This window comes from Barbatula barbatula (assembly GCF_947034865.1).
Source record: "Barbatula barbatula genome assembly, chromosome: 2".
Lineage (NCBI taxonomy): Eukaryota > Metazoa > Chordata > Actinopteri > Cypriniformes > Nemacheilidae > Barbatula > Barbatula barbatula.
This window is the reverse complement of record NC_136767.1, coordinates 32,203,420-32,229,974: the sequence shown is the minus strand read 5'-3', so window position 1 is coordinate 32,229,974 and position 26,555 is coordinate 32,203,420. Positions and strand designations below refer to the sequence as shown.

General features: G+C 41.3%; 1 protein-coding gene across 1 annotated transcript in view; it reads right to left on the bottom strand.

The window, feature by feature from the left end:
• The window catches only part of pappaa (pregnancy-associated plasma protein A, pappalysin 1a), a gene marked incomplete at its 3' end in the record, with an annotated part of 56,181 nt that extends 37,674 nt beyond the window's left edge, over positions 1 to 18,507 (bottom strand). The window contains exons 1-7 of the mRNA XM_079475016.1: positions 17,506 to 18,507; positions 13,810 to 14,102; positions 11,319 to 12,088; positions 7,114 to 7,259; positions 6,628 to 6,921; positions 5,020 to 5,212; positions 3,023 to 3,144 (exon numbers count right to left, since the gene is read on the bottom strand). Coding sequence (XP_079331142.1) covers positions 3,023 to 3,144; positions 5,020 to 5,212; positions 6,628 to 6,921; positions 7,114 to 7,259; positions 11,319 to 12,088; positions 13,810 to 14,102; positions 17,506 to 17,893 — 2,206 coding nt within the window. The 5' untranslated portion in view covers positions 17,894 to 18,507. The remainder of the gene's footprint in view (positions 1 to 3,022; positions 3,145 to 5,019; positions 5,213 to 6,627; positions 6,922 to 7,113; positions 7,260 to 11,318; positions 12,089 to 13,809; positions 14,103 to 17,505) is intronic.
• Between the last annotated feature and the right edge of the window lie 8,048 nt (positions 18,508 to 26,555).

Here is a 26,555-nt window from a genome sequence, read left to right as displayed (position 1 = left end):
AAGCGTTTGTACTGTGTTATGTCAGGACCGATGTTCCGGGAAGAGGAGTTTATCAACCTCCCTCGCAGACGGAGGAAAAGTCTGCTGTTCAAAGGAACTCTGACTGAACATCTGCTCAATGTGTTCCACAATGTACATTCAGACACACATGGACCACTTGCCAGATTCTCATCGAGAGATCCAGCTCTCATTCCGTCCCATTGCTGTTCAATCTCTGATCGGCCTGCGGTCAACTGCTTTCAATCAGTGCCGAGCATCCGCTGCTTGCACGTCACACACCACTTGTGATTTTCTACGGTTTCCCCCATATTATTTTAACATTGTGCTTCTTGTCTTGTTTTACATTCTTGGTTGTTTTCTGCAGCAGATGAAGATTTATTAGAGGGATTTTCTGGGTAAATACAAAGAGGGGTTTTAAGAGACACATCACCCAAACATATCAATTCTGTCATCGTTTATTCATTCTCATGTGGTTGAAAACCTGTATATGAAAGAATTGTTCATACAATGGAAGTCAACATTATCAACATTCTTAAAAAAATCTTCTTTTGTGGTCTGTTGAAGAAAGAAACTTGTACAGGTTTGACATGACATGAGGATGAATACACAATGATAGTGTTGAACTTTCCCTTCAATCAACGGGAGGCGCAAAACCAATGAACCCAACGGCCGACAGGTGGAGCATCCGTGCCAAGTGGATGCCCGCTCTCGGCTGCAGAAGAGGGAGTTTTGTGGGAGGGTGGCCACAGCAAAGCAGTCCCTGGCCAAGGAGCACAAACAAACAGAGAGCCAAGCAGCTGCGCCGGGGTCTTCGTTCAGGAAAAACACTGGCGCAAGAGGGGCGCGTTCAAGGGGCAGGGAAGCGTTCCAAACAGCGGCAAGCCCAGGCATGTCTCTGCATTGCCTGGCAACAAGTGCTGAGCGCAGCATGTGCTGATGTTTGTGCGAGAGAGAGTGTGCGCGTGTATTTATTTTTATGAGAGGGGCGAGCTTTCGCTGCCTGACGGGTCATGAAGAGCGGTCTATCTCCATCTATAGCTCGACTGGGGGAAATTATGGCTTTTGAATATTAAGGTTTAACAGCGATCTTTGACCCGCATCCGTCTCCAAGGGTTTGTTATCCAAATGATAAAGAATATGATCTTCTGCTGGAGGCACAAATACAAAACAGTAGCTACAATTAGATTGGCTTGACAAGTCCTTTGAAATGAAACCCTATTTTTTAAAAAGGTTTTACATAATTGCAACTCATCTAAATAAGTGAAACAATTTCAACTTATTGCAACAACTAACCACTAGGACAACATTTTTAATAGTAGGCTTACGTTTTGAAAGATTTGATTGAACATAAAGAGTTCATAACTAGGGATTGTTAAGGTCCTACTTTGGTTTATGGCGTGTCCAATAACATGTTTATGTACATAGAAGGTGTAACAACACTAGTGTATAACTATTCTTATCTCACTTTTTGAATGACTCTCAAATGATTCATTCCGCGACTCATCTGTCTAATCCCCTCCAATCTGCTAGCCTAGTCTGATGTGATTGGACAAATGGTCTAGTCTGCTGTGATTGGTCTACTGTGAATGAGGTGTTGGTGGAGAAGAGTGACGTTTTCGCAGGCAGTCCTAGCAAAACGTAGATGTGGACTATATCTAGTTACGTAAATCTGTGGTGGTTCACGAATCGGACTAGGGACGAATCGTTTGCGTTATTCAGAGTCGACTCCCTTTTATTCCAAGCAAATAACTTTGTTATTCATTCACCTTCGGATTTAAAACCTGGCAGACTGCTTGCTTTCAAACACAGCAACATTGCACACTGCATGAAATGTAATTTTCATGATCTCATGTTATGTACTCTTTACGTTTTTTTATTATACCGACTGTGAGAATCGTTACAATTGCAAAAAATACATGCACTGCTCACAAACGGATGCAGTCGTTTCCCAACACAGAGTGCCGACCACAAAAACACATACGCCATATATCACCGGTCCAAAACTCCCAGAGGAACGCGGAAAGCTCTGATTTGCAGCGTAAGAACATTCCTCCAAGACGTGACTGGAACTAACAGACGCACGGCTATTTTATGCCAGCCACGCTCACAAAACATCATTAATAAAGCAGCTGTCGGAGCGCAGCTGTGTCGACTATTTATAAAAGAAAAGATTCCACATCACACATCGCTTCACACGTTTTCTGAGAGCAAGTGGAAGACATTCCGAGAAGAAAAGACGTGTGTGAGGAAGAGTGCGTTTCGGGATGCTCTTACATAGAACATCTATAACAATAGAATACATACAGATAGAAATGTGTAACAATTTGTTGGAGATTCACAGAGATTGGGGTTGGGGGTGGGAGTATTTATCTGGCTGACCAATAGCAGAGGAGGGAAACCTGTTTGGAAAGCATAAAAATGTTCTTTGTCAAAATAATCTCTAAACGCCCTAGAATTCAAAAACTGACCGTGGAGATTCAGACATCCCATAATACTGGGAGAATTCAAAAATGAGAATCTTACTCATGGGGACCAAGACACTTTTGCCATGGCAGCAGACAACAAACATCTCCATCGGGACGCCATCGTCACAGACTCGTGACACTTCGGCAGGCACATGCCAATGATCCGGAGAGCCCAATGTGAATGTGACTTTCTAGCAAGTATCCCTCAGAGAGGAACGTGGCAATATTGACAGTTTCTATTTTAGTTCCAGGTTACAGTATTCTGAAGGTGGATTAACACGAGACGGCAAATATTTTCTCAGGGCCTCGCTTGAATCACATTAGTCCAGAAAGCAGACCATTAAATCATCACTATGACACAATCTCTATATCAGATTTGGTGAGAAATGTGTAATATTCAAGCACTTTTGGCACCGCTGTCTTAGACACAACATACGTCAGTTAAGCAGTCAACAGTATGACTGTACTCCATAAAAGCATCAACTGGAGCCAAAATCGAGCAAGAATATTTAAAAGTAATGATTTGATGAGTGATGGTGTCAGGTGAATAAACTCACCCTCGGCTTCTCTGGGACTCCAGTGGCCAAACGGCAAGCAGGGGCGAGGGGACGAGGAATTGGAGGCGTACTGCAGGAGGACGCGACCCTCGGCACATTTATCACATACTGATCCCACTTCTCTAGGAAACCAAGAGAGAGAGCGAGAATACAACTTAGAGATTTGAGAATATAGTCATGAAAACATTAAAACGTCACTCTTATGTGGTCCAATCCCACCAAAGTAAACCATGTTTGATGCTCTAGAAATCATAATGGGTTTTATTACTGACAAACCCATAGTAACCACACATTTATGGTCTCTCTACAGTACTTACAGTGCACCAATTGAAAATACAATATTACACTAAAATAAAACCGTGTTTAATTCTCCTAAAGAGATTCAATGCACAACTTGCACAAAGACGTGATTCGCTGAATCTTAAACAGCTCGTTAAACACGTTTAGAGAACTTCCGGCGTCTTCGGAGCACAAATGAACATATTTAGGAGACATCCGAGAGATTTCCAGGCCTCCTCATAGACATCATGGTGTCAGTTGTTGTCAAGGTCCAGAAAAGCACTAAAGACATGGTTACATTGGTCCATCCGCTCATACTGGATCAGTTGAATTGTTCTGAAGCGACGAGAATCTTTTAAGTGCGAAAAACAAACCAAAATAGCGACTTTAATCAATAAGTTCTCATCTGTCTTGTCAGTGTATGGCACGCGTTCACAAGAGCACTTCTTCTTCGTCTTCTTGGAGGAGAGCACTTTGATGCATGCGTATTAGATTTGTGCGCCGAATGTTGCATGGGGTCCCTATTGGACGCTGGGACTCTGACTCACTTGCGTCAAAGTGCTCTCGTGAATGCGTGCCATACACTGACAAGACAGAGGAGAATACATTTGTTAAAGTTGGTATTCTAGTTTGTTTTTAGCACATAAAACATTCTCATCACTTCAAATAAATTCAACCGATCTACTATGAGCAGACGGACCAATGTAACCAAGTCTTTAGTGCTTTTCTGGACCTTGACAACAACTGAAACCATGATGTCTATGAGGAGGCCTGAATGTCACCTAAATATATTATTGGTCTTGCTCCGAAGACACCAGAAGTTCTCTAAACATGTTTAACGTCATGTGGGTGAGTAAAAAATCACACAAAGGAGATTTTCATCATGTTTGTTTTCTACCTCTTTGAGATTTTCTTGTTTTTAAGCATAAACTCACTAAATTTTGATTTATTCACATTTAATATCTTAGGACAATTTGAATCTCAGGTTAATGTATCTTGATTTAAGAATATTTTTTGTGTTGTGCTTGTCCTGTAATACAACAGGTCTGTTGTGAGAATAAAATGAATCAGTCGAATGAGCGAGATGATAACAGCATGATCTGTTTTCTGACGAAACATTCGGGCTATCATGTTGTTTCAATGTTGTATGCATGTAAACAAATGAGGGCGTACATGTCTGGACATGTCTCATCGCTTCAGTCAATTCCACCTGTTTCTCACATCACGGCTCTCAGAAATATGACTGCTATTTACCTCTGATTCATAAACAGATACAAAATAAGCCTGACCTCTGAGTCACTAAACATTTATTGCCAACCGGACGATGCTGAACAAATTCCACTGTATCTACAACACAGGTTGGAAACGGCGCTAATAATTGACAGCATGTGTTAGTAATTGAAGAAAGTGTCTGTTTGGCAGACGCTAAGAATTCTGGGTTGTTTTGCTAGCTTTTCCACACGTCCTCCCATCTATTCGGTCGGCGTACCCCAACACAAACTATTTACCAAATGTCTCCACCTTCAATATTTGCCAAACAGAACACGTTTGGACAGATCCCCTCTCCGCTTACGTCAATATTTATATTCTGCCGTCCAGTATTTCAACTATGTGTATGTTCAACGGCATCTCCCCCGGGGGCGGATCACATGCCCGGCAGTATTTTACTACATGCAACCCAATATACTGTATCTGTAGACACTGCGGCCTCAGTTCACCTGTCATAAAAGTGACCAGAGATGGGCGGAAACCACTCCAGAGTAATGGAGAACCGATTTTGTGCCACCACTTGAGGTGCCAGGGGGACCGGAGGGGGCCGGTGGTTGGGTTGCCAGGTCTGGTAGATGAGATCCAGGTAACAGTGCATACGAGCCACCTGATTAAGTGAGAATGAATCAGTGCAGTCGTCATCTGTGGAGTGAGGTGATAGAGATTCACTTCAGCTATTTGACAGTCATACAGTATATAAATATAATCAATCAATCTGCAACATTTTTAAAAGAAATATTAGCATTGATGAAATGATGAAAACTTTTTCTGTATGCAAAGAAAATGTCCATGCTTACCCTGCAAACACAGTACGTTCTGACGTCGTCGCCAGTTTGTCTACATTTGGTCACTGTGACATTAGTTTGTGACCACGTTCTGAGGACATCTTGGCAACGTTCCATTTCTTAGAATTATTGCTAACGTTCCAGAAACGTATACGTCGTAGCTCAAATAACGTCGTCAATTTTGCTGGGTTCAAGACAACTCGGATTATAATGTCGTAAAATATCCCACTTCAGACCTCAATACGTTCCAGTCAACCACGCGTCACGTTCGCATGTTAACCACATGATGATACTGTGAGACGCTGTAGAACGTAACAGCAGTTTATGTTATCGTGATATTCTGGATATATTAACGTTCATGTTCATACAAATTCCATGTTATAAAAATTGTTTAAAGCTTGTCTATGGTGGACATAAGGTTGCAAGGGCTTGTCGCCATCTTATCCATGACGTCAAATGATGGGTCTCGCCGAAGTCGGGGATTATCGATCTGCCCCACGTTCAGAGGTCGGATAACCAACTTTGTTTGCCGTTCCAGACGTTTACTTCCAGGATTGAGGTCGGCAATACCCAAAATCTGAGTTCTCTGGAACGTAGCATTAATCTCTTGGAGAACGTTGTAGCAACGTTGTATACTGGTCTTTTGTGCTGTGTTGAGTTTAATTAATCGCTATACTTAGCTTTATACATATTTGAATTGGAAATGCATAAAATGTAATCTTTAACTTAAATGGTTAAATCACAAATTAATTTAAATGTGTTTAAATTTAATTATAAAAAACATTTCCACAACGTGCCTGTTTGTTAGTTGGGACGTACTCGTCACGTCCCAGAAATGTTATTTAGTATGTTTCTGTGTCCAATATGGTGGAATATGGTACATTTTTAGGAAGTAACCACCACGTACCAGCAACATCCAATGATACATTGTCACAACGAATATGAGAATGACAAGGTTACGTTGCTGGAACGTTATTTGGTACGTCGTGGTGACGAAAATAGCCCCGGTCCAGGTATATCGTCAAAACTGTTGTAACTGTGTTACCTGGGTTTTCATATATATTTGAAGAGTTTGGTTCCAAAATGAGATAAAGTTTTCAAAAATCATGTTTTTTTTATGTGCTTTCAATTTTAATATCAATCAAACTACATTCGTCTGGATTTAAGATATAATAGCTCAAAAAATGTAGTTAACTTACACAAAAAAAACAAAAAAAACCATGATAACATAATAAAGACATGATTTTTTAAATCTCAGTTTTATTAACATACCTGCATAACTCATGTAATTGTTAAACGGCGTATGAATGAAGTTTTGATGTCCACACGTCTCGTTCCCGGGCTCAGGGTCTCTGCAGTGCTTGTATTTGGGTGTAGGGTTGGTGTCGGCGCACAGATCTCCAGTTTCCAGCGAAGGTTCGGTCTCCATACAGGCATCATTACAGGACTCAATCTCGGAGACTCCCCGGAACACGTGATACAGACCCAGACTGTGACCGATCTCATGGATCATGGTGTGAGTGTGACCGAAGGTACCGTAGAAAGATGGATTCAGAACAATGCCACCTGTGACAGGAAGGAAGAGTGTGGTTGGAAAGATCATTCCAACTGTTGGCACCAAACTCGATAAACTGAATCAGTTGTGCCGGCCATAAAACACAGCAGTAGAACACAGCGTGCACCCCACAAAAGCTGAGTCAGCGTGAAAAAACTGCAATCTTTGACCTGGAGCGCGTTCGTGCAGTCATTTCTCCGTACCTAGATGCGTCAGCGCCTCCTTGTCCCACGGCCAGGTGGCGACTCCAGCCAGGTCTTCATCTGAGGAATTGGCGAAGAAAATGTTGAGGTGTGTGGATCCATCCACATTGAGGATCTCTTTTAGCTCTTTCACGTCCAGATAAGCCCTGCAGCAAGAAACAAACAGAAGGCAACGCTAAAGAAAACTGACAGCAGGAGAGAGGCCAAGACTTGCAATGTGTCTGGTAAACAGACATCTCCCATCCTTTCCTGTCTTGTTTGGAAAAAATCTGCTTGTATCACAAATGTTTATTCAACACGCACAGCTATCTGCTTGTACAAAACAACGTCAGATGCTCCGTAATGAGATATTCTCTTCGGAATGAACAGAACGGATTCAGGTGTGTGAAATAAAGTGTAAACATAAGCGTTATGTGGTCCAATCAAAATGTTCGATTGATCTCTACAAAGAATCAATAACCGTTGAGTAGATTTATTTTAATTGAATACAACTGCTATACAATGAATATTCAATTAAATATAAACTGTTATATTGTAACAAAGCACGGAGCGGAATGAAACCGTCTCCAAATAAACAAATCTTTTCATTCGACAGTTAAGGAGGGAGATAAGTATAAGAAATGTACACAATGTTTTATACAATATTTATTTGTCGTCATAATAAATATCAACTTCGTGAATTAGTGAAATGAGTTGGTGTAATGCTCTACTTGGCGCAGTATCGCAGGCTTTGAAAAGATAGGTGGAGGGTTATTTATTTGATCATCCAAAAATAATAATTCTGTCATCGTTTGCTCTCTCCAACGTCATCTACAACTTGTATGACTTTATTTCTTCTATAGAAGAGATTCACAAACATAGATAATCGACAAATTCAAGATGTGCATCGTAGAGCTCCGGGATTTTTAAAGATAAATAACATCCGCTTAATCCTATTGGTTGAGCTGCCCACATATACTGTATAGTATAATGTTTTGATGTTTTTAATTTGATCATTTTGTGCTTATACCGCTCAGCTTTCTTAACCCTTTCTTAAAAGTTTACATTCTCCGTCTTCAGTTGACCTGAAGATCAGTGTTTCCCATGAGACAAGACATCACAGAGATGAGGAATTTCCTCCTCGCGCACCTTCCGCTCTAACGTTTGTGTGACAAACCCTTCACTTCTGAGACGACAACACCTTGTTTCAAAATGTGACACATTACAACAGACACGTGAGACAAGAGTGCTTTAAATATCTCGAGTATCATTCTCTAACCTCCCTGAATCTTCCCCTCAAGACAACCCCGCTGGAAAACTGCCCGGGTTCGCAACTCCTTCGGGTTGAGATGACACACTACGTCACAGAGAGATGCGAGGAGAGGAAAAGAGCAGCTGTCTAGTGTGTTGAGCCGTTGCTATGAGAGAGATTTCCACAATAAAAAGATTCGGAGACATCCAAAACCTTCCTGATATACAAGCTCAGATCATCCCGATCCTGGAACGCCGTCAATCAAAATATCAACCTTATTTCTTCTGTCTTTCCTCAGTCTGGTCCTCGATGAGCTTTCGCGGCGGCAGGTGTGCACGCGTGTAAGTGTTTTTCCAGAGACAGGTGCATTAATGAGAGAAACCATTTCACACCAGAAGGGCAAAACCATTAACGTACGTTATGTTTGTGGACTCCAGCACTCAACTGTAAAGTACCGGACCTCCACGAGATGACCCCGTGACACCGTCCATTCATCACTGACCCCAGCACACGACATGGACCTTTCACATGTGGCCAAATCATGACAAATACACATTTTTGATTATTACACGTTAACAATGTAAAGACGCGTTTACCGACAGGGATGAGCGTATATACCATAAAGATTAATTTTATTCGTAGAACATTTCACTTTTGGGTTAAGAAGCATCAGCGGTGCTATGATAAAATATTAAAATAAATATATTTATATCTATAAAAATGGTTATTTAGTAAAATATGAACTAAAATTATAAATAATAAAGTGCAGCAATAAATAATTGCTTTAATAATGTATATAGAGTAAAATATAAAAAATCGAATAAATCAATAAATAATAAAATAAAGTACAACATAATAGCTATGATACTGTTTGTACAGTAAAACATCATAATTAAAATAAAATAATTAAATATTGTAATAAATTATAACAATATTTGTATTCCTTTAATTTCTATATTTTTAGTATTCACTGTTAATATGAGTTTGTTGTTGAGTCATTTTATGCAATTGTGTTATTTGCTTCTGTCATTGAACTGTTTACTTTGCTCAATAGTTTTTGTTTAGTTTATAGGGTTCTCTTTCGGTTAATAATTATGTGAAGTGACTCAACATTCAGACTGATCTTTTAGTTGTTTTCAATGAATAGAAACGTGTAAATAGCTAGTTTTTATTTCATTAATCTTGAATACATAACTAACAGAAATGAAATCTCAAAGACTTAAACATTCAGCGAAAGGGCACAACTACAACAAATTGAAACCAGACAAAAAGAAAAGAATGTGACCGCTCAAGAGTGCTGGAGTTCTGTCTTCACTAGGTGGTGACAAAGATCTCAAACCTCAGTGAAAAACATTTGCATGCACACTGAGAAATCTACTTTCTTAAACAAAAGTAAAACCGTATTCTGTATTCTGAGTTTAAACGACACACGCGAGAGCACTCAGGCTGGCGTGGTCTTCTGTTTGCTGGATTTCTAAACAAGCAAAGTGGTAACAGGCTCCGAGTCTACAAAAATAAACCTCAGACCACACAGCCGCTGTTGAGCCACGCACGCCGCGCACCATTCATGCAGAATTTTCTCAATTAAGCAAGAATGTCAAGGAAGGTTTTGCGGCGCGGTCATCACAATCAAAGAAAAATAAACAACCGCTGGGGGTTCTTATCTCAAGAGTCTCCTTCTGTTCTCACTCACTAACACTCGCATCGTTCTCCCGCTCATCCTAACATTTCCTTTGAAAGCTCAGCTTTGGCTGATTTCTGTCAAATCCGCTGATCAATTATCTCCCGATGATTGCGATGGGACAATATTTACGAAAAACCACCTGCTTGACTGATGTCATGAAAAGGCCGCACAGGGCGTCACTCGAAGAAGTGTTGTAATGGTCTGGATGGCTTTCGAAATAGTTCTTAGAAAACATTGACTTTCCCTTGAAAGAGAAACTCAATCAAAGAGGATTCCTGGAATACTGGGATGATTCATCCGGATTAAATCACTTATCGATTCATTCACTCTTTTCTCCGTCAAAAGTTTTCCATGAACCCTGCGTGCGCTTCTCTAAACAAAACGTTATGACTTGCATCCGAAAACAAAACTGTTGCGCAGACACGGGTCTAAACACAAACTAAATAAGCTTTCTTGAAACGATTTTACTTTGTAGTTTTGAATTCCTCCCAACTAAGATAAAACACTTATTTAGTTCAATACACTAAATCCTCCACAAAGCAAATATCTCGTATCTTAAGTAGATGATTCAGCGAGTCCTCGGGCTGTTCCTATTGTTGTAAAACAAACGAACGCTTCAGCCTTCCCGATCTCAGAGCGTCTTTCTATTCTGTAAACATGTTGTGTTGCTCCGCGGCAGCCTCAGGTACTTGGATTTAGAAATCCAATTTCCTTTTTATCTTTTCGGCTCAAGCGCTGATGTTTAAACTGCGAGCAGATCATGGTACAGCAGTCAGTAAACAGTTCCTCTCACAGGGAGAAAAGATTTCTCAAGACGAGATCTCGCTGTAATAACCGAGGGCTTGACAGAGACTCGAGAGGGAATCATCATCAGTCTTTAGAGACTCTCTAGAAAGACACGGTCGCTGTCTCTGTGCGCTCTTCAATCGCTACCTTTTAATAAACCTTTAGTGCTTCTTGAGCAGACAGATTTGGAGATTTGGAAGAAAGTTGCATTGAAAGGAGACGAGAGAATAGAAGAGGTCTCACATCTCCAGCAAAACAAAAAGAAAATCGTTTGTCTCACTATTTATAAGATATGCGGTATGCGACACGATCGTTTTAAGTTTGTAAAATCAATATCAATGATATTGAACATGCATGTTGCACATTCTGCTTTGATCTTGAACATTGACTCTCCAAAACTTTTTGAAGGATCCAAATCATTTTCTGTTGCAACCCACCTGCCATCATTTTGAAATATTAAAACATGTTTTAAATGACAAATAAGACAAATTGAAGACGTCTCACCTCAGATGAGAAGTTGGATTGAAGCAGGTCTTGGTCACGTCGGTGATGTTGGGGTTGCAGCAGTCGCCACTATCATACCCATGGCTCTCGTTGTTGCATTCTGGGTCACAGACGCCGTTGCCCTGTTTATGGTCAGGACACCGGGTCCTAGGCTTGCAATAACCGGCATCAAAGCCGGTCAGGGTGTGGTTACACTCCGGGTCACAATCTTCATCGCCCACCTTGCTGATGTCACAGTTGGCGAGCACCAGGCGGCTGAACAGAGACGAGTTGCTCACGTTGTGCACGCTCAGCTCCCAGGTGATGTTGTACATGCTGAAGGCCTCGTTCAGATGCTGATGCTGCAGGTGAATCTGCTGGTCCGTGACCGTGGGTTTGCGCCGAAGGTCGTCGAACACGTTCACCACGCGGTACTGCACCGTTTTGGGACGGCGGAAGCTCCAGAAGTGATTGTAGTTGCGCACCACTTCCGTGTTATCGCACACCGTCTGCCCGCAGGCAGGAGGCTCCAAGGTGGTGTCCAGAGAGCCCAGGCCGGCACGGGGACCCGCGTCCGGCATCGGGAAACTGCCGTCCTTCACGGGGAGCCACTTGCGCGTCGGGTGCTCGAAGGTCTCGAGGATCACCAGGTCGAACAGGTCATCGGGGTCTTCCCATCCGTGCATGTCCCTGATGATCTGTCGCTGAGACGCGGCCTGCTGCCACAGACCCACACGCTCCACAGAGCCTCTGTAGTTATGATTTAAAGCGTTTCCACCCACCATCAGCACCTGCCAGTCCAGATCAGATCAATGGATTACATTTATCAAAATAACTGTGTGTGTGTGCTCGTGAGCTTGTGTGTGTGTGTGTGTGTGTGTGTACGTGCTTGCGTGTACATCCACAATGTAACTAATTATTCTGCCCGACCTTTTTGTAGTTCTTGTACAGTTATTGTGTTAATGTCTATTTTCATATAGCATTGCACTGTAAAAAATGTACACGGATATTTACTTCAAAATATTTTGTGTAATATTGTTACATTTTTTAAGTACTTTAAAATATATTTTTAACGCAATATTCTATGACTTAAGTCAAATTACTTGAATTATTTAAGGCCATGTCAAATGAAATCTTAAAAACTAATCGAGAAGAAATATTAATTTGAGGTTTGGAGTTAACTGCTTGATCTTTCATAACTTCAGGTTAACATTAATTATAGTTTACAACATCTATGATGTACAAATAAGATGAGAGTCGTCTCAGTACTGGCATTAGAAGCATCACTGCTCTTCTGAACGATGGTAAGCACCGAACTCAAAAATATAAACAGCATCTCTCCTAAATCTTGAAGACAACTGAACAATAAACACTATCGAGTGCTTCATTTTATTGTAAAGCACATAAAACAGCAGTTTTTCACAAAAATTACTTTCTTAATGCTGTCTCATGCAAAGCATGCTGGGAACTCTTAATTCACTGCTCATTTAGAATTCCGAAATTTTTCTATAATTTTAACTTAAGTTTTGGTCTAAAGAGAATAAGAACACAATTGTATTAAGTAAAGTTTACTCAATTAATTACATTCAATCTTCTACGACACAGAATCATTTTTTTACCGAGTTCTGTTTTAATGTAGTGTTTAGGGATACATTTTGAGTTCATATCATTATTGACGGTATATTGCAAATAAACAAAAACTGAAAAGAAATTCACAACATTTTTAAATAAATCACTAGCAGAAAATTCTACAAAAGGTGGGATGAAGCGATGATGGGTGACTACATCTGGAACTTGGTTCGTGAGGACAAAAACTATCAAATGTACACCACAATTTTTAGTGACTGTTAAACTGTTGTTTTGAGCTCAGTGTTCCAGTTACATCTCTGCGTACGAGTAATAATACCAGAATGTTTTACATTTTAAAAACTTGCATTTTCTGAACAAATTTAGTTAACGTTGATCATTTATTGAATATATTCTAATGTACTTAATATTCTTTTGTCTATCGAAGTTTAAAATGCAGAAACTGTAGAGTCCATATGGCTACTTGAAAAAGGCTTAAAAATGACACATTTTCCTATTTATTAACAAGAAAATGTAATAGATCGCATGAACCTTGAATGTCCAAAAATGTAAGAAAGAAAACTTTAATATCATAAATATTTATTCTGTACATCAATGAGATTAAATGTAGAGCAAATGTCTAAACAAAGAGTCAGAAATGCCACAAATGTCATGAGAGTTTGAGAAGAGACGTCAACAGCGTGTCAAACTGAGCTCAGATTCGTCTCGTCTGCAATCAAACGTCGATATTACTGAAGATCTCAATATCAACTCAAACATTTCTCATCACATTTACTCAAATCCAGATGATTTCACCTCTACAATCCACATTCATTTCATTTGTGTCTGTTTTTCTTCCAAGTAATTGTTTGAGAAAAAAATCGAGAACTCAAGTCTCACATTTTCCTCTGGGTAAACTGCTAAAAGTGAAAAGAATTAAACTTACCTTACACTTTTTAGTTAGAGGGCTGAAGACATCACCTGACTGTTCTCTGCTAACCGCTGTCTGAGCACCATTGACATAAAGCTTCATATAGAGGCCGTTGTAAGTCACAGCCACATGTGCCCACTGGCCGGGTGTGTAGCGGGCGTTCGAGTAAACGGACGTCACTTTGTGCGCTCGGTCCGTCTTTAGGGAGAAGAAAAAACGCGGGTCACGGTTTCCCTGTTCACTCACAGCTTTGATCCCCAACAGCCATCCGCGATCGCTAGAGGCGTAGAAGCATTTGTCGAAGAGACCTGCGATCGAGAACGCAGAACAAATATGTCAGGTAGGCCATCAGAGTTGTCATGTGAGATCAAGAGATTATGAAATCTAAAGGTATATTTGGTTCATTTGTTCATCTAAAGCAGATCAACAGGGCACACCAACATCCGATACACAAGAAAAGCAAGCGTTTGCTTATGGAAGTAAAACTTGACTTCTGACAACGGGAATATACTCAGACGCTCCGGGTCAACATTGAATGGGAAGCTGGTGGGGGGTGTACGAGGGGTCAGCCCTGTTAAACATTATGGGCTAGTCATGACACCATCAGAAATCTCTGCCATCTGTCAACATACACACTCATAGTAAAAGGTGTGGTAAAATGCCTGAAGGATCTATTATGTAAACAGCTGTCAGAGGTCTGACACGCTCAATTAATCTAACACATTAAATTTTTCCAGAAGAACCGTACGGTGCAGTTAAACACACACACACACACACACACACACTCTTTCTCTCCAACAACACATACAGACACACACACAGTCATTTGCATACAAACAAAACCGTGCAAACCGTCTCAGGTTGAAAGGAAACTCACTGTACACTTGCCATTTGTCTTTCTATGGTAAACATATTAGATAAATAATTAAGGGAAAAACGTGTTTCTGCTTGTTGAAGAGCAGAGGTGGACGCGTTGAGAGCAGACTCTCATTCAGAACCAGAGGAAGACAAACATTCAACAAGACAAGCGTGTGAAGACGGACATCGTTTCAAAATCAAATGTTCAATGAAGTAAAACGATGTTCAATGATACTGCACACGACTTAAAATCCATTCAAATAAATCCCCTTACAACAACACACATGCAGACAGACAAAAAGCGGAAGACATGCACACACAGACACATGCACACAGACAGATAGAGACCGAAGAAAATCATGCAGAATTGCAGATACTCAGATAAATGCAGGCAGACAGACAGACACACACACACACACACACAGAAAGACACATACAAAAGGACAAACAAAGAAAGGAAGACATGCATGCAGACAGACAAACACATTCAGATAGAAGTACAGAGAGAGCGATACATGCATGCAGACAGACTGACCGACAGACACGTGCAGATAGACAGACAGATAGAGGGAGACATGCATGCAGACAGACAGACACAGACAGACAGACAGATAGATAGAGAGAGAGAGTGAGACGTGCATCCAGAAAGACACATGCAGAGAGACAGAGAGGTGTCACGCAAACAGACAGACAGAGCCGATAGACAGAAATAGACGCTTGATAGACAGACACCTACACCAACAGAAACACAAACAGTCAGGCAGACAGGCAGTTGGATAAGTCTCTGTTTACTTGAACGGCCTTCTTAAACACAAACACCATTTGATGTTTCATAACAGGTCAAACTGGCAGAGTATCAGACATCAGATCTGCTGTCTCAGTGGGTTCCTATCTCAGCGTTATGGAAGACGAGTGTCAGATAAGCACTTTCTGCTGCTCCAGACGCACGAGCAGATGGAAAGTGCAAATCATCTCATCACGTTTGCTCGAAATCACAGGACAATGTGGTTTATCCTGTGCCTTTTCCAATGCTCAGAGTCAACAAACTACAGCAACACCGATGAAATCATCCCTCGAAATAATATTCATAGACTAAAGAGCGCTCGTCCAAATCCGGCTGTCTGAGACTCTGCGCTGTTCAGGGTGCTGAATTTACTCACGCTGGCAGGACATGTTTCATTTTCTTTGTGTTTCCCTCTTTTGTCAAAGGCAATATAATCTCATATACGTTTTAAACCAGACTATATAACCACGGAATGAAAACATGACACCAAGCCAAGAGAAAAACATCATTTGCCGTGCAAAAACAACAACGTTGATGACAAACAAATGCTGGAAAATAAACACTGGCTTCCCTCAAAACAACAAAACTGCTGTATGTTTTTCGTTCTTAGATTTAAGAGATTAAGCATGAGCACATCTGCCCAAGTGCCCTTCGATCACTTCGGAATGTTTTTAATATCACACAGCAGAGCAAACACTACACATCAAATCCATTTTGCATTCAGACATGGGCAAATATCTGGAGCCAAAGTTTATACAGATGTCTCGGAAAATGATGCAAACGTCAATATATGTTAAAGGAATTGCCTCAGGAGAACCCAATGCACTTGAAAGCCATACTGTACAGATTTCACCACAAGCACACTATCCACGATCTAATCAAATTTCCCATCACGCATGATTTTTTAAGAGATTCTGATATTTCATTACAGTGGGCTTCAACAGTCAGAAATGATTTGCAATTTTCTAATCTCAGGTTTGTTAATAGCGAGAATTGGACCTTAAAGTAAAGTGTGACCCAAATGAAATTACACACAACTATTTTCAGCTTGACATCGTGACTTTCCACTGCATGTCATGTCAATACTGTATACATTACGCAGGGTTTTATAGATCTGCTGCATGAGATGTTATAGCCTTTATTTCAGGCATTCATGCAAACTCACCAGCTCTCCCACTGCAAGCCTGAAACAGATGATGTCATCTCTGTGGTGGGAAGCTGGATGGGGGTGCACTGGCATCGGATGTAAATCAGTAGTGGAAGTTCACCGAGCCGTGCGTGACTGCGTAAAAAGCAAACGTCTCACAGGCGGAATATTTTCGCGCTCTCTGTCGGAGATGTTGTAATCGTTGAAAAACCAACGCACGCGCGGGCATAATTGCATATTCAGATTCAGCGCTTGCTGACAGAACGCAAACGCAACGCGCGACACATGGTGATGCGCACGCTTCGAACATCTGCAATCTGAAAGCATGTCTCACTTTCCCCCCTTTTCTCCTCCTGCCCGACCGAAGATTGGGTTGGGTGGGGGATTTAGGGTCTTTCAGGGATTTGAGGGTCGTGGGGTTTAAAGAGGGGCGGGTTCGCGTGGCTCTCCAGACGCGCAAAGGCGCGAGGAGGGAAAACCCTGGAAAAGTCAACAGTACTGTCCGCCTGTTTGAGATCTGTGTGAGCTCTGGCGGATCAGTTCACGCCGTTCTGGCCGTAGAAGTCTTTTGGAAAATTAAGGTGCATAGTGCAACAAAACCATGGTTTTCTGTGCCGATGAATCAATATAGTGCCTGTGCAAAGGAGATAAGCAACTGCATCTCTGTACTGTCTTGCGCTTAAAGCAGATTTCCACTTTACGCGCCGCATCTCCACATATACATACCGTGCGTTTCGTTTAATCGTTTGGATTGACTTGGGATCGTTTCATGACATTTAAACTTCATTGATCGAGATTATCGATGTTCCACAAGTTGTGCACGATTATCGTGTTGTTAGCACCACACGGTTTACATGCGTAATTCACATGCACTATTCTGGCACAAAACATGCATTAAACTTGAACATAAATCTGTCCATACCAGCTATAACGGTGGGGGAGCGCTGACCACCCTCCGGCTTGACCCACATCTGAAGAGAAAAATTCCCCCTCGGTATCTCCACGCCGGGTTTGAGTCTCAGCTGATCTCCTCTGCCCGTAAAATAAACTGGTTTACCCCGATGGGAGCTCGCGTCCTCCACCGGAGAGGAGCGGCGGCGCTGGCGAGGAAGCCGGCGGTCCAGCGTGGGGAGGGAGCGCTTGCCCCGGGGCAGCCGGGTGGCACAAGCCCCCGGGAAGACCGCTTTGGCTTCCCTTATCTTCACCAGCTCGCGCTTGGAGCGCGTCTTTCTCCGGACCGTCCCGCAGTCTGATCCCACACACAGGATGAGCAGGACGGCCAGACACTGGAGAAAAGTCCAAACTTTCATTGTATTCAACGCTAGAGATTATGATACCGATGGACGGAATAATGTCCCGGAGAAATGCGCACGGACGCGCTCTTCCTCTCCAAAGTGTCCCCACTTGTTGTTTTTGGTTGTTTGTCGTCTTATTTCACAATCGCTTGTCAAGCACGAAAGTTCCAGATACACGAACCCCAAAAGGCTTTCTTCTGTTTCATAAAGTAGCCTAGGTTTCCGGAGGTAAAAGCGAATATTCAGGTTTGGCTCATTGACGCGATCCGCCGATCGATCGCTAATCGATAAGTCGTCCCGTCTTCTGTTCAACTCGCAAAACAATGTTTAAGAAAGCTGTCCCGTCCAAACATGCCGAGCTGTCACATGTGAGGATTGCACAGTATCAGTGCGTGCGCTGAAGTTGGATGAGATGGTCTGCAGGAGGTTCGGAGGGGTCCAGAGCATCGCGTCTCGTCACGGATGTGCAGTGAGCGCTGGAGGAGATCCTTCAGTCCTATATGAGTGAGAGTGATCCTCGCACGAGAGCAGAACAGCCCATGTTTCAGTCCTACAAGAGTTTCCCTGCGATCCTCCTATTGTGCTGAGCTGAAGTCACAGGTAAAGCGCGCACGCACATTTCCACGCACACTCCTCCAAGTGCCGGATAGTGTTTCCAGAGTTGAAAACTGCTGCGTGTGTGTGCGTGTGTGTGTGTGTGTGTCCGTGTTTGTGTATCCCTCTAGTGGCTACAATTCAAATAATCTCAATCATTTGAAAGTTTTCAAGCGGAGAGCTCTGCACGGTTGTGCGTGTTTGTGCGTCTTCCTCGTGAAAGCCTCCGTACTTATACATTGCACAATAAAACAGTGTATCTCGATGCACATAACATACAATAAACATACTACAGTGTGGCACAAAACAAGGAAACATTACGTTTTACTTACAAGCATTTTAGAACTTCGCACTGGCCCTGGGCCGGCATGTGTCCCGCTCGAACAGGGAAAGACCTGGAATCTGTGCTATTCTCCATTTAATTGTCCGAGAGTTTATTTCCTCAGTTCTTTGAGGTGGTCCACCTTTGTATAGCAGACCATCTGTGTGGAGCGTGGAGACAGAGCCGCTGTGGAATGCCACAGGATCTTTTGTTCTCTGTTTGTTTGGTGTAAACGAACACGCAGACAGCAGAAAATTGCTACCTACCATAAAACAGGGCCAAACCGATGTTAAATATTTGTCTCGGTTTTGTCACATTGCAGTGGCGAGGGCACATTTTTACCATTGTCCAGACAGCACAGAGGAATGACACAGGTCACAGCGGTCACCCCGACTGACCGACCGCCTCTCGGAGGAAACTCTCTGCATACCTTGTCACAAAACAGAGGTGACACTTCATTGTAAGATTCATTAAGAACATAAAGCCAAATGAGTCTTTCTTCGGTGGAACACAAAAGAAGATATTTTGTCAACATTCTTCGAAATATCTTCTTTTGTGTTTTGACGTTTTTGTGAAACTCGTACAGGTTTGACATGATGAAATAATGGTTTACTTTTGCTTAAATGTCTGGATAAATAAAGTAAATGAAGTCTGATCAAATTACCAAGAGGACCATTACTGTTTGTGCGTTGTTACATTCTATTCATTATTTGCGAATATTCATTACTGTAATTGGTCCAGATGTCGTACGTTTGATTCTCAGGATTCGTCGCAGCCGATTCCATTAGGACCCTCGGCTGCGCTGTAATTCATGACAGCCGCATCCTTCAGAGAGATGCTAAATGATACGACAGACAGCAGATTGCTTCGTGAAGCGCTTGAAAGCCGACGTCCGAGATGAGTCACACTGCAGCAGAATGAACTTCATTTAGTACAACTAATAATTAAGTCAAGAGCAGCTTCCTAATGGCCGTTTTGCTTTAAACTTCCCCAAAAACTAAACTTCCTCTCATCGTTTACACCCCCACATCCCCGTCTCCTTAAGTAACAATGTGAGTTTTAAGCACTTTCAACGTTTTCACTTACATCAAACAGTCTGAATGACTAAAGTCAATCTCAAGTGTCACAGCGTGCTTGAAAACATTTACAGCCTGTTACTCTTCACTTCAATCCGAACCACTTTAAACTCTTACGCCGGACTAATTTGGCTTTTGGTGATATCGGAGGGGTTCAAAACAGAGGCGCATGGCCATATACAAGCTCATCATACACTGATTTGGGGAAAACATCTAAACCTTCGAAAGGACCCTGAAAAAAAGAACTCGTGAAAAAGAGTGGTGAATTCATCTTCGAACCTGTGCCAAAAACAAGTGATGCAAGACACAGAGAATAACATTCAGAAGAGAATTGCATGATAATCCTCCGGACGTCACTCTCTGAAAAGGCGAAACACTCAAGTTTAATCCATTAATGCACATTAATCTGTCACTTCGGCTTAAACCTAAATGCACAGCTCTCCATCAGAGGATCCGAGGATCTGAGGATGAGCCACTAAAGAGAGAGGAAAACATTACACAACAGTCAGTTTCAGACCTCCAATCTGATTGGACGAGAGACAGGACTGACACGGGACGAGAGACTGTTACATCATTCTGTCACTGAACTGATGTGACAAAGTTATGGATCCATCACAACACGTCTCATACTTCCCTGTTTCTGGCATATAATGGCTTTGGTAGGTTTTCTCGACTCAAAAATATAAAGATTCAAGATGTGAAAATGTCATCGAGGTTCACTGATAAAAGTTTTGCTTTCAGTTCTCTAGTCTTTATACATTTGGATGTTTTAAAAAGACATTGCTTAAACTCTTAAAGCTTTAAAGTGATAGTTCACCCCAACATGAGATTTTTTCCAAATATCTTTGAATACATGTCAACAACATTTTCATTTTGTTTTGGTGAACTGTCTCCCTTAAAGTTAGATTTTTTAACTCATATTTAGTCTCACGTGACTTGAATGTGACATCACTGTTTATCCTCTCTTGCACACACGTACCCAGATTTCACCGGATGTGCTTTTCCTGTCATCTCCAGACATGAAAGCGACGTGTCATTCAGACAGGAAAGCTCTTCATTAACCCCCTGACGTCATGAACAGGCGCTTTATTAGAATCACAAGCGCGAGCAGTTGGTGTCCCGACATTCAGTCTAATCTCCAGCACGACACAGAGGTGATGCGAAGCCCGTCCGTGTCATCCGAGCATGTTGTCATCCACCAATCCAGCCAAGATCTCAACGTGAAGTCTTCGACAGACCTTCAAATCATATTGGCGTGCTGGAAATGTACTTTGAAAGTTTTCCATTCTATGTCAATTCAATTTCTCTTGGCGTCTCTCCCTGTCTTATAAACTGAACCCCGCTCTCTTGATCTCTTTAGCGAGACATGAATGAAATTTGGTGACCTGTCCTGAAGCATCACTACACGCCGTGACCACGCCGTGACGTAACGGCGGTTTGTTCTTGTGCATATGGAGGTGGTTAAAGGTCTCATTAGCCGGTTTGTGTTAAGCACTTACAGCGATGTGCTACTATAAAAACACGCAGTGATGAATTCACAGGACTGAAAGCTTTATAGCATCACCCTGCGGCTACACTGCAGATCTGCTGTCTCAGTACAGTAACACAACCCGAGAGTTTCACCTACGCTTTACCAGAGCCACAAACACTGAGAAATGGGATTATATAACCGAGTATTTCAATGAAACCTTTATTTAACCTCTGTCTGATCTGATGTCACTTCCTTTAATGTAGGCGGCCGGTTCAACTTGTTGTCATGTTGATTAGATTAGATTCAACTTTATTGTCATTACACATATACAAGTACAAGTACAGTGTAACGAAATGTAGTTTAGGTTTTACCAGAAGTGCAGGATATACAGTTAGAATAAATACAGAATACAATATGAGAGAATATAATACAGTGAGCATGGACCATACAAATATTTTGCAGTAGGTATGTTCTATGAAAATATAATTTATGTTCGTGAAAAAGCTGTAAAATGTACAAATTCCCAGACACCACACGTTTAATGCAATAAAATGTTTTAATTGGAGCCAATTAAAAGCAATTGTGCCATTCGATTCAGACGCATATGCAGTTTTTGCAATAAACCGCCATATCGGCACCCACGTCGGGTAAAAGGGTCACCGAGAGTGTCTTATATCCTTGTAAATCTCAAGTGTTGTAAAACAGCACAATTTTATTGACATTTTTACGTCTGCCCTCAACACGAATACGAACGCTTCAAGGAGAAGAAAGAATACAGTCTGCGGAAAACAATCAAAAACAGGAACAGAATCCCTTTTAAACATTCCAGACGTTTTTAATAGACGCCGAACAGTTTTCTGATAAGCAAAGACAAAGCCAACATAATTCCTCTACCAAACTTTAAATTTGATCTCCCCCTCGTGTAAATCTGTACGTGCAGTGGAACGCGAAAGAAGATATTTTGAGATATGTCTCAGAGGTTGTGTGTCCATACATTGGAAGTCAATGGGGTTCAGTGTTGTTTGGGTATTTACATTCTTCAAAATCTCTAACAGGAGTCAATGAAGATTACAAGCGCGTCTAGGAACACAAAGCGGCTCTCCTCATAAGAGTTTCTCCTGTTAGCCTGGATCGGGCTGGATGTCTACGCAGGGGCGGTCTGGGAAGCAAATTCGGCCCTTGATTATTCGGCCCACATCGGCTCTCCGCCAATTCTGTCGAATTGTTGTATGTAACGTGTGCATTTCGTTACATGCATACGTGTCCGATTCGCGTTGCAAACATTCGCGCTTGTTACACATTCGCCCCTGGTCACGGTGAGACAGCCATTCTGAACTTTGACAGAATGTCCTACTGGTCAGTCTGCCCCGTGTCTACGGGTTGTGACGTCAAAGGCGGCATGTTTGTCCTGAGAGCTGTGGCCAATTATAAGTGAAGTTAGTTTGATTTCACACGAAACCGTCTGAATGACTTTCTGGCGCTGAGGTCGTGAGATGAACTTGGTGATGGAACAGGTTACGAGTTGTTCTTTCCTGAATTATGAAATCGGTCTACGACGACACACTGAAACATGTTTACATTAAAGACCACACGTTTTCTCCATAAATCACGGATAACATTCTGGCCCAAAGTGCAACGGATTTAAACGCATGCAGACAAAAGTCCATACTGAAAACACATGAAATATCCGCCTTCCTGAAACGACAGTGATGACAGGTGAAACATTCAAAAGCGAGACGTTTCCAATACTTCATTTCACTCCTGCTTTACAAACGATGTGAGATAAAAAAATGTCCTGTGATCTCCTGCCACTTCCTCGGTACTTTGCCAACTCACAATGTGATCTCCATCCCGGCTCCATTCAAAAACCATTTAAACTTTCCAAAGAATGTTTTCCTTCGTGTTGACCTACAGAAATAATCAGGCGAGTGTTTGCCATGTGCGTTGTTTTTGAGCTCATCGGTAAAACAGTCTTGACAGCTGAGGGTGGTTGGACATCTCAATCCTGCACAGTTTGTTAAAGACGTCACGATCACAACAGCTGATTTACGTAAGCATGACACGACCCACCTGGAATCCCAATAAAAGACAATTACCAAACGTTCATCAATCGTATAAAAGTGCTGTTTTTATCACTAATGGACGAAACTGAATTCCAAGAAGTACACAAAACTGTGTGAAGTCTTCACGAGGCATCTCCCGGCCATAACTACTCTACGGTTATGCTCATTTTCAGTCAACTCAACATAAAACAACTTTCTGAAGCTGTGTAACACATGTTAGGATGTGGAGCTGCAGGTGATGGATGATCATATTTGAAGATGACAAACCTGGAAAACATTACGTTTATCTCATTACTAAAATACACAAAAGCATATAAATAACAGCAGAATATTTAGGTGAAAATGTATTTTACTGTCTGGACATTTTTTCTATCGTTCTTTAAGAAGAAACTACACTCATTTTCTATTCTAATAGGAGCTGAAAAGATGTATCTACGCTCTTCTTCGGTACAGAAACAGACTGAATAAGAGAAGAAACAATAAAGACAGCTAGTCTTCAGTTTCCTGTTTTCAACAAACAGCTGGACAGAGTAAAACTGAAACACATGTTTGACAGCTCAGGAGAGAGATCTGCTGCCCAATATAAAGATGTGACTGCCACCTGCTGTCTACTGAGCTCACAGCATTAAATACACATCCGGTCATCGATATTCTGTCCTATACCTTAAAATAAATGAACTAGCAATACCATCATCGGCTGTTTAAACCCATTAAAAGCACAAAACGCTGGAGTGATCAGACTCGGTCAAAGTTTCGGGGAACTGGACCAGAAACGTTATTCTCAGCTGCATTAAATGCACAGTTTCACATCCACGTGGACTCCACCCACCGGCCACGCAAGCCAATCAGATAACACCTGTGCTTCGCCGATCAGTGTCGCATACTTCCATACTCTATAGTAGGCGAAAATAAGTGCGAGTCATCAATAGCACGTCCTCAGTATGCAAAAAACAGTAGGTGAGAAATACCCGGATGGTCTTCGACTTCCGCTGAGATTCGTGAGATTGATTGGACACTATACTATGATGCCACGAGAGCCGAGCATAAATCAAATACATATAGCATAAAATTAATGTAAAAAATAACTAAATAATGCTCACGTGTAGGTTGTTGGTAATACGTCATAGGTCAAAGAGCATACGGGTCACATGACCATAAAACATGGCGGACGCAGTTGGCCGAAATGTATTCATACTATGTAGAACGTACTTATTCACATTCAGTACGTACTGTCACAGTATGCGACGCATTTCCGGGCAACGTTTGAATCATCGGTAGCTCGTCATTGCAGAACGCGAAGTGATTGGTTCACACTGGATCCATCTCCGCCCACTGCGTCTTGATTGGTCGACATATTTCTGCGGAAGTCTTCTTCTTCTTTAATTACATTTAGGGTGAAGGTTAACATATTTAAGGCGTAGACTAAATTATGATTACATTGATAACATTAAAGGCAAACGTTGGCGACCACGGGTTTCAAATTAACTCTCCGAATTGCGGCTGTAAGTATATAAAGTGGGAGGAGTCGGAACTGGATCCAAACACGCCCCCTGGATGTTGTGTTCTGCACGTCGAAATAACACGAACGAGTTCGAGTTCCTCCCAACATGTACGTCATAAAACATCATTTTACATTCTTCAAACTTTTACAAAGATAATAAAAGCATGCACCGAAAAGAATCAACACATCTACAAACATGCGGATGTCAAACACAATACGCACGTTTGACTTGTTTTCAACCAAGAAAAACGATTTTAGAGAAAACGTGTCGTAGCGTCGATGTGGATTGTGGGATTGATTCGCATCTTCACTCAAAACGTGCGGAAAACTGGCTAAAATACGTTTGAAACAAACTTATTTTTTGGTGTAGGATCTCTTTTACAAGTTTATTAATATAACTGACAGAATGGTCTTGTTTTTGGATTGCGATACTGGTTCATTGGAAATAGATAATATTCTTAAAATTCTTATTCTACTTGGAAAATACTATTTACGTAAAGCAAAGTTTTTGTCAATTGTATTGTTTTCCACAGAATTTTTCATGATTCTTTAATATTAATAAGGAACAATAGCAAAGCATTTGTTAAAGCATCGCGGCTGCTGGATACAATTCTTAATGTTTTATATGTAAAACTGATGTGGGTTTTGGTTATTTGCATTGTGCAATTATGTACTGTATTTGTACTTAATTTTAATTTGTAATTTATGAATGAAAACTGGGTAATGCTGTGCGTTTGTAGATTTATAGATTGGGGTTTTACCTCAGATCGTAAAGATAAAACGTGATAGGTCGAAGCGAGAACCGCTTGTTTGTGTCTGTGCATGTTTTGCACAGGACACAAACACGGATGCAAAGTCTCCCTTTAATGTATCTATACATTTTGTACGACTTTCTGCTTTTATCTGTGAATGACGGTGAACACGTGTAAATGTTTTCAGGACATTACTTGCATTGATTTGATATCAGGCCAATTATACATTTTAATTAATTTAATAGCTAAACATCACATGATTTATGTGCCTTTTCAATTAATGGGGACCAGTGAAATTTCCTTTTTAAAGTAGGTGAATTATGACAATTGGGAAAAGAATAAAAACATGAAAATTCTGTCAATACTTCTTATTCCAATCAATGTGACTCATGTGCATGTCCGACGTATTGAGAATTTCCCGTTTGGTCTATAATTTGTATATAAAGTATATTGTATATATCTGTTTTTCTTATGTTTGTCCTGCTTAACTGTGTGTTCTGTAAAGCAGTTGTGCAACAATGCAAAAGTGCCCAAAAAATTCACAGATTTCCTTTGAATGTTAACTTTTATTGTGTGTTTCTACCAGCTTCATTCTTACACATTTCTTGCTCTTAAGAACAAATGAAAGCACACGGATTTGGAATAAACAAGACAGGATTTTCAGTTATGAGATAAAGTCCATTAATAGTTATAGTTATGACTTACGACGTAAACCCTTCATGTAAGAGCAATATTTACATTTTGTCATTTAGCAGACGCTTTTATCTAAAGTGACTTAGAGCGAGTTCAGGGAGCAGTAACACTAATACCAAGTCACTTCAACAAAAGCCGTAACAATACCTGTTGAGACAAAGAGAGATTGTTTGTTTTATTTCAATATGAAGCGCGAAGAGACAAA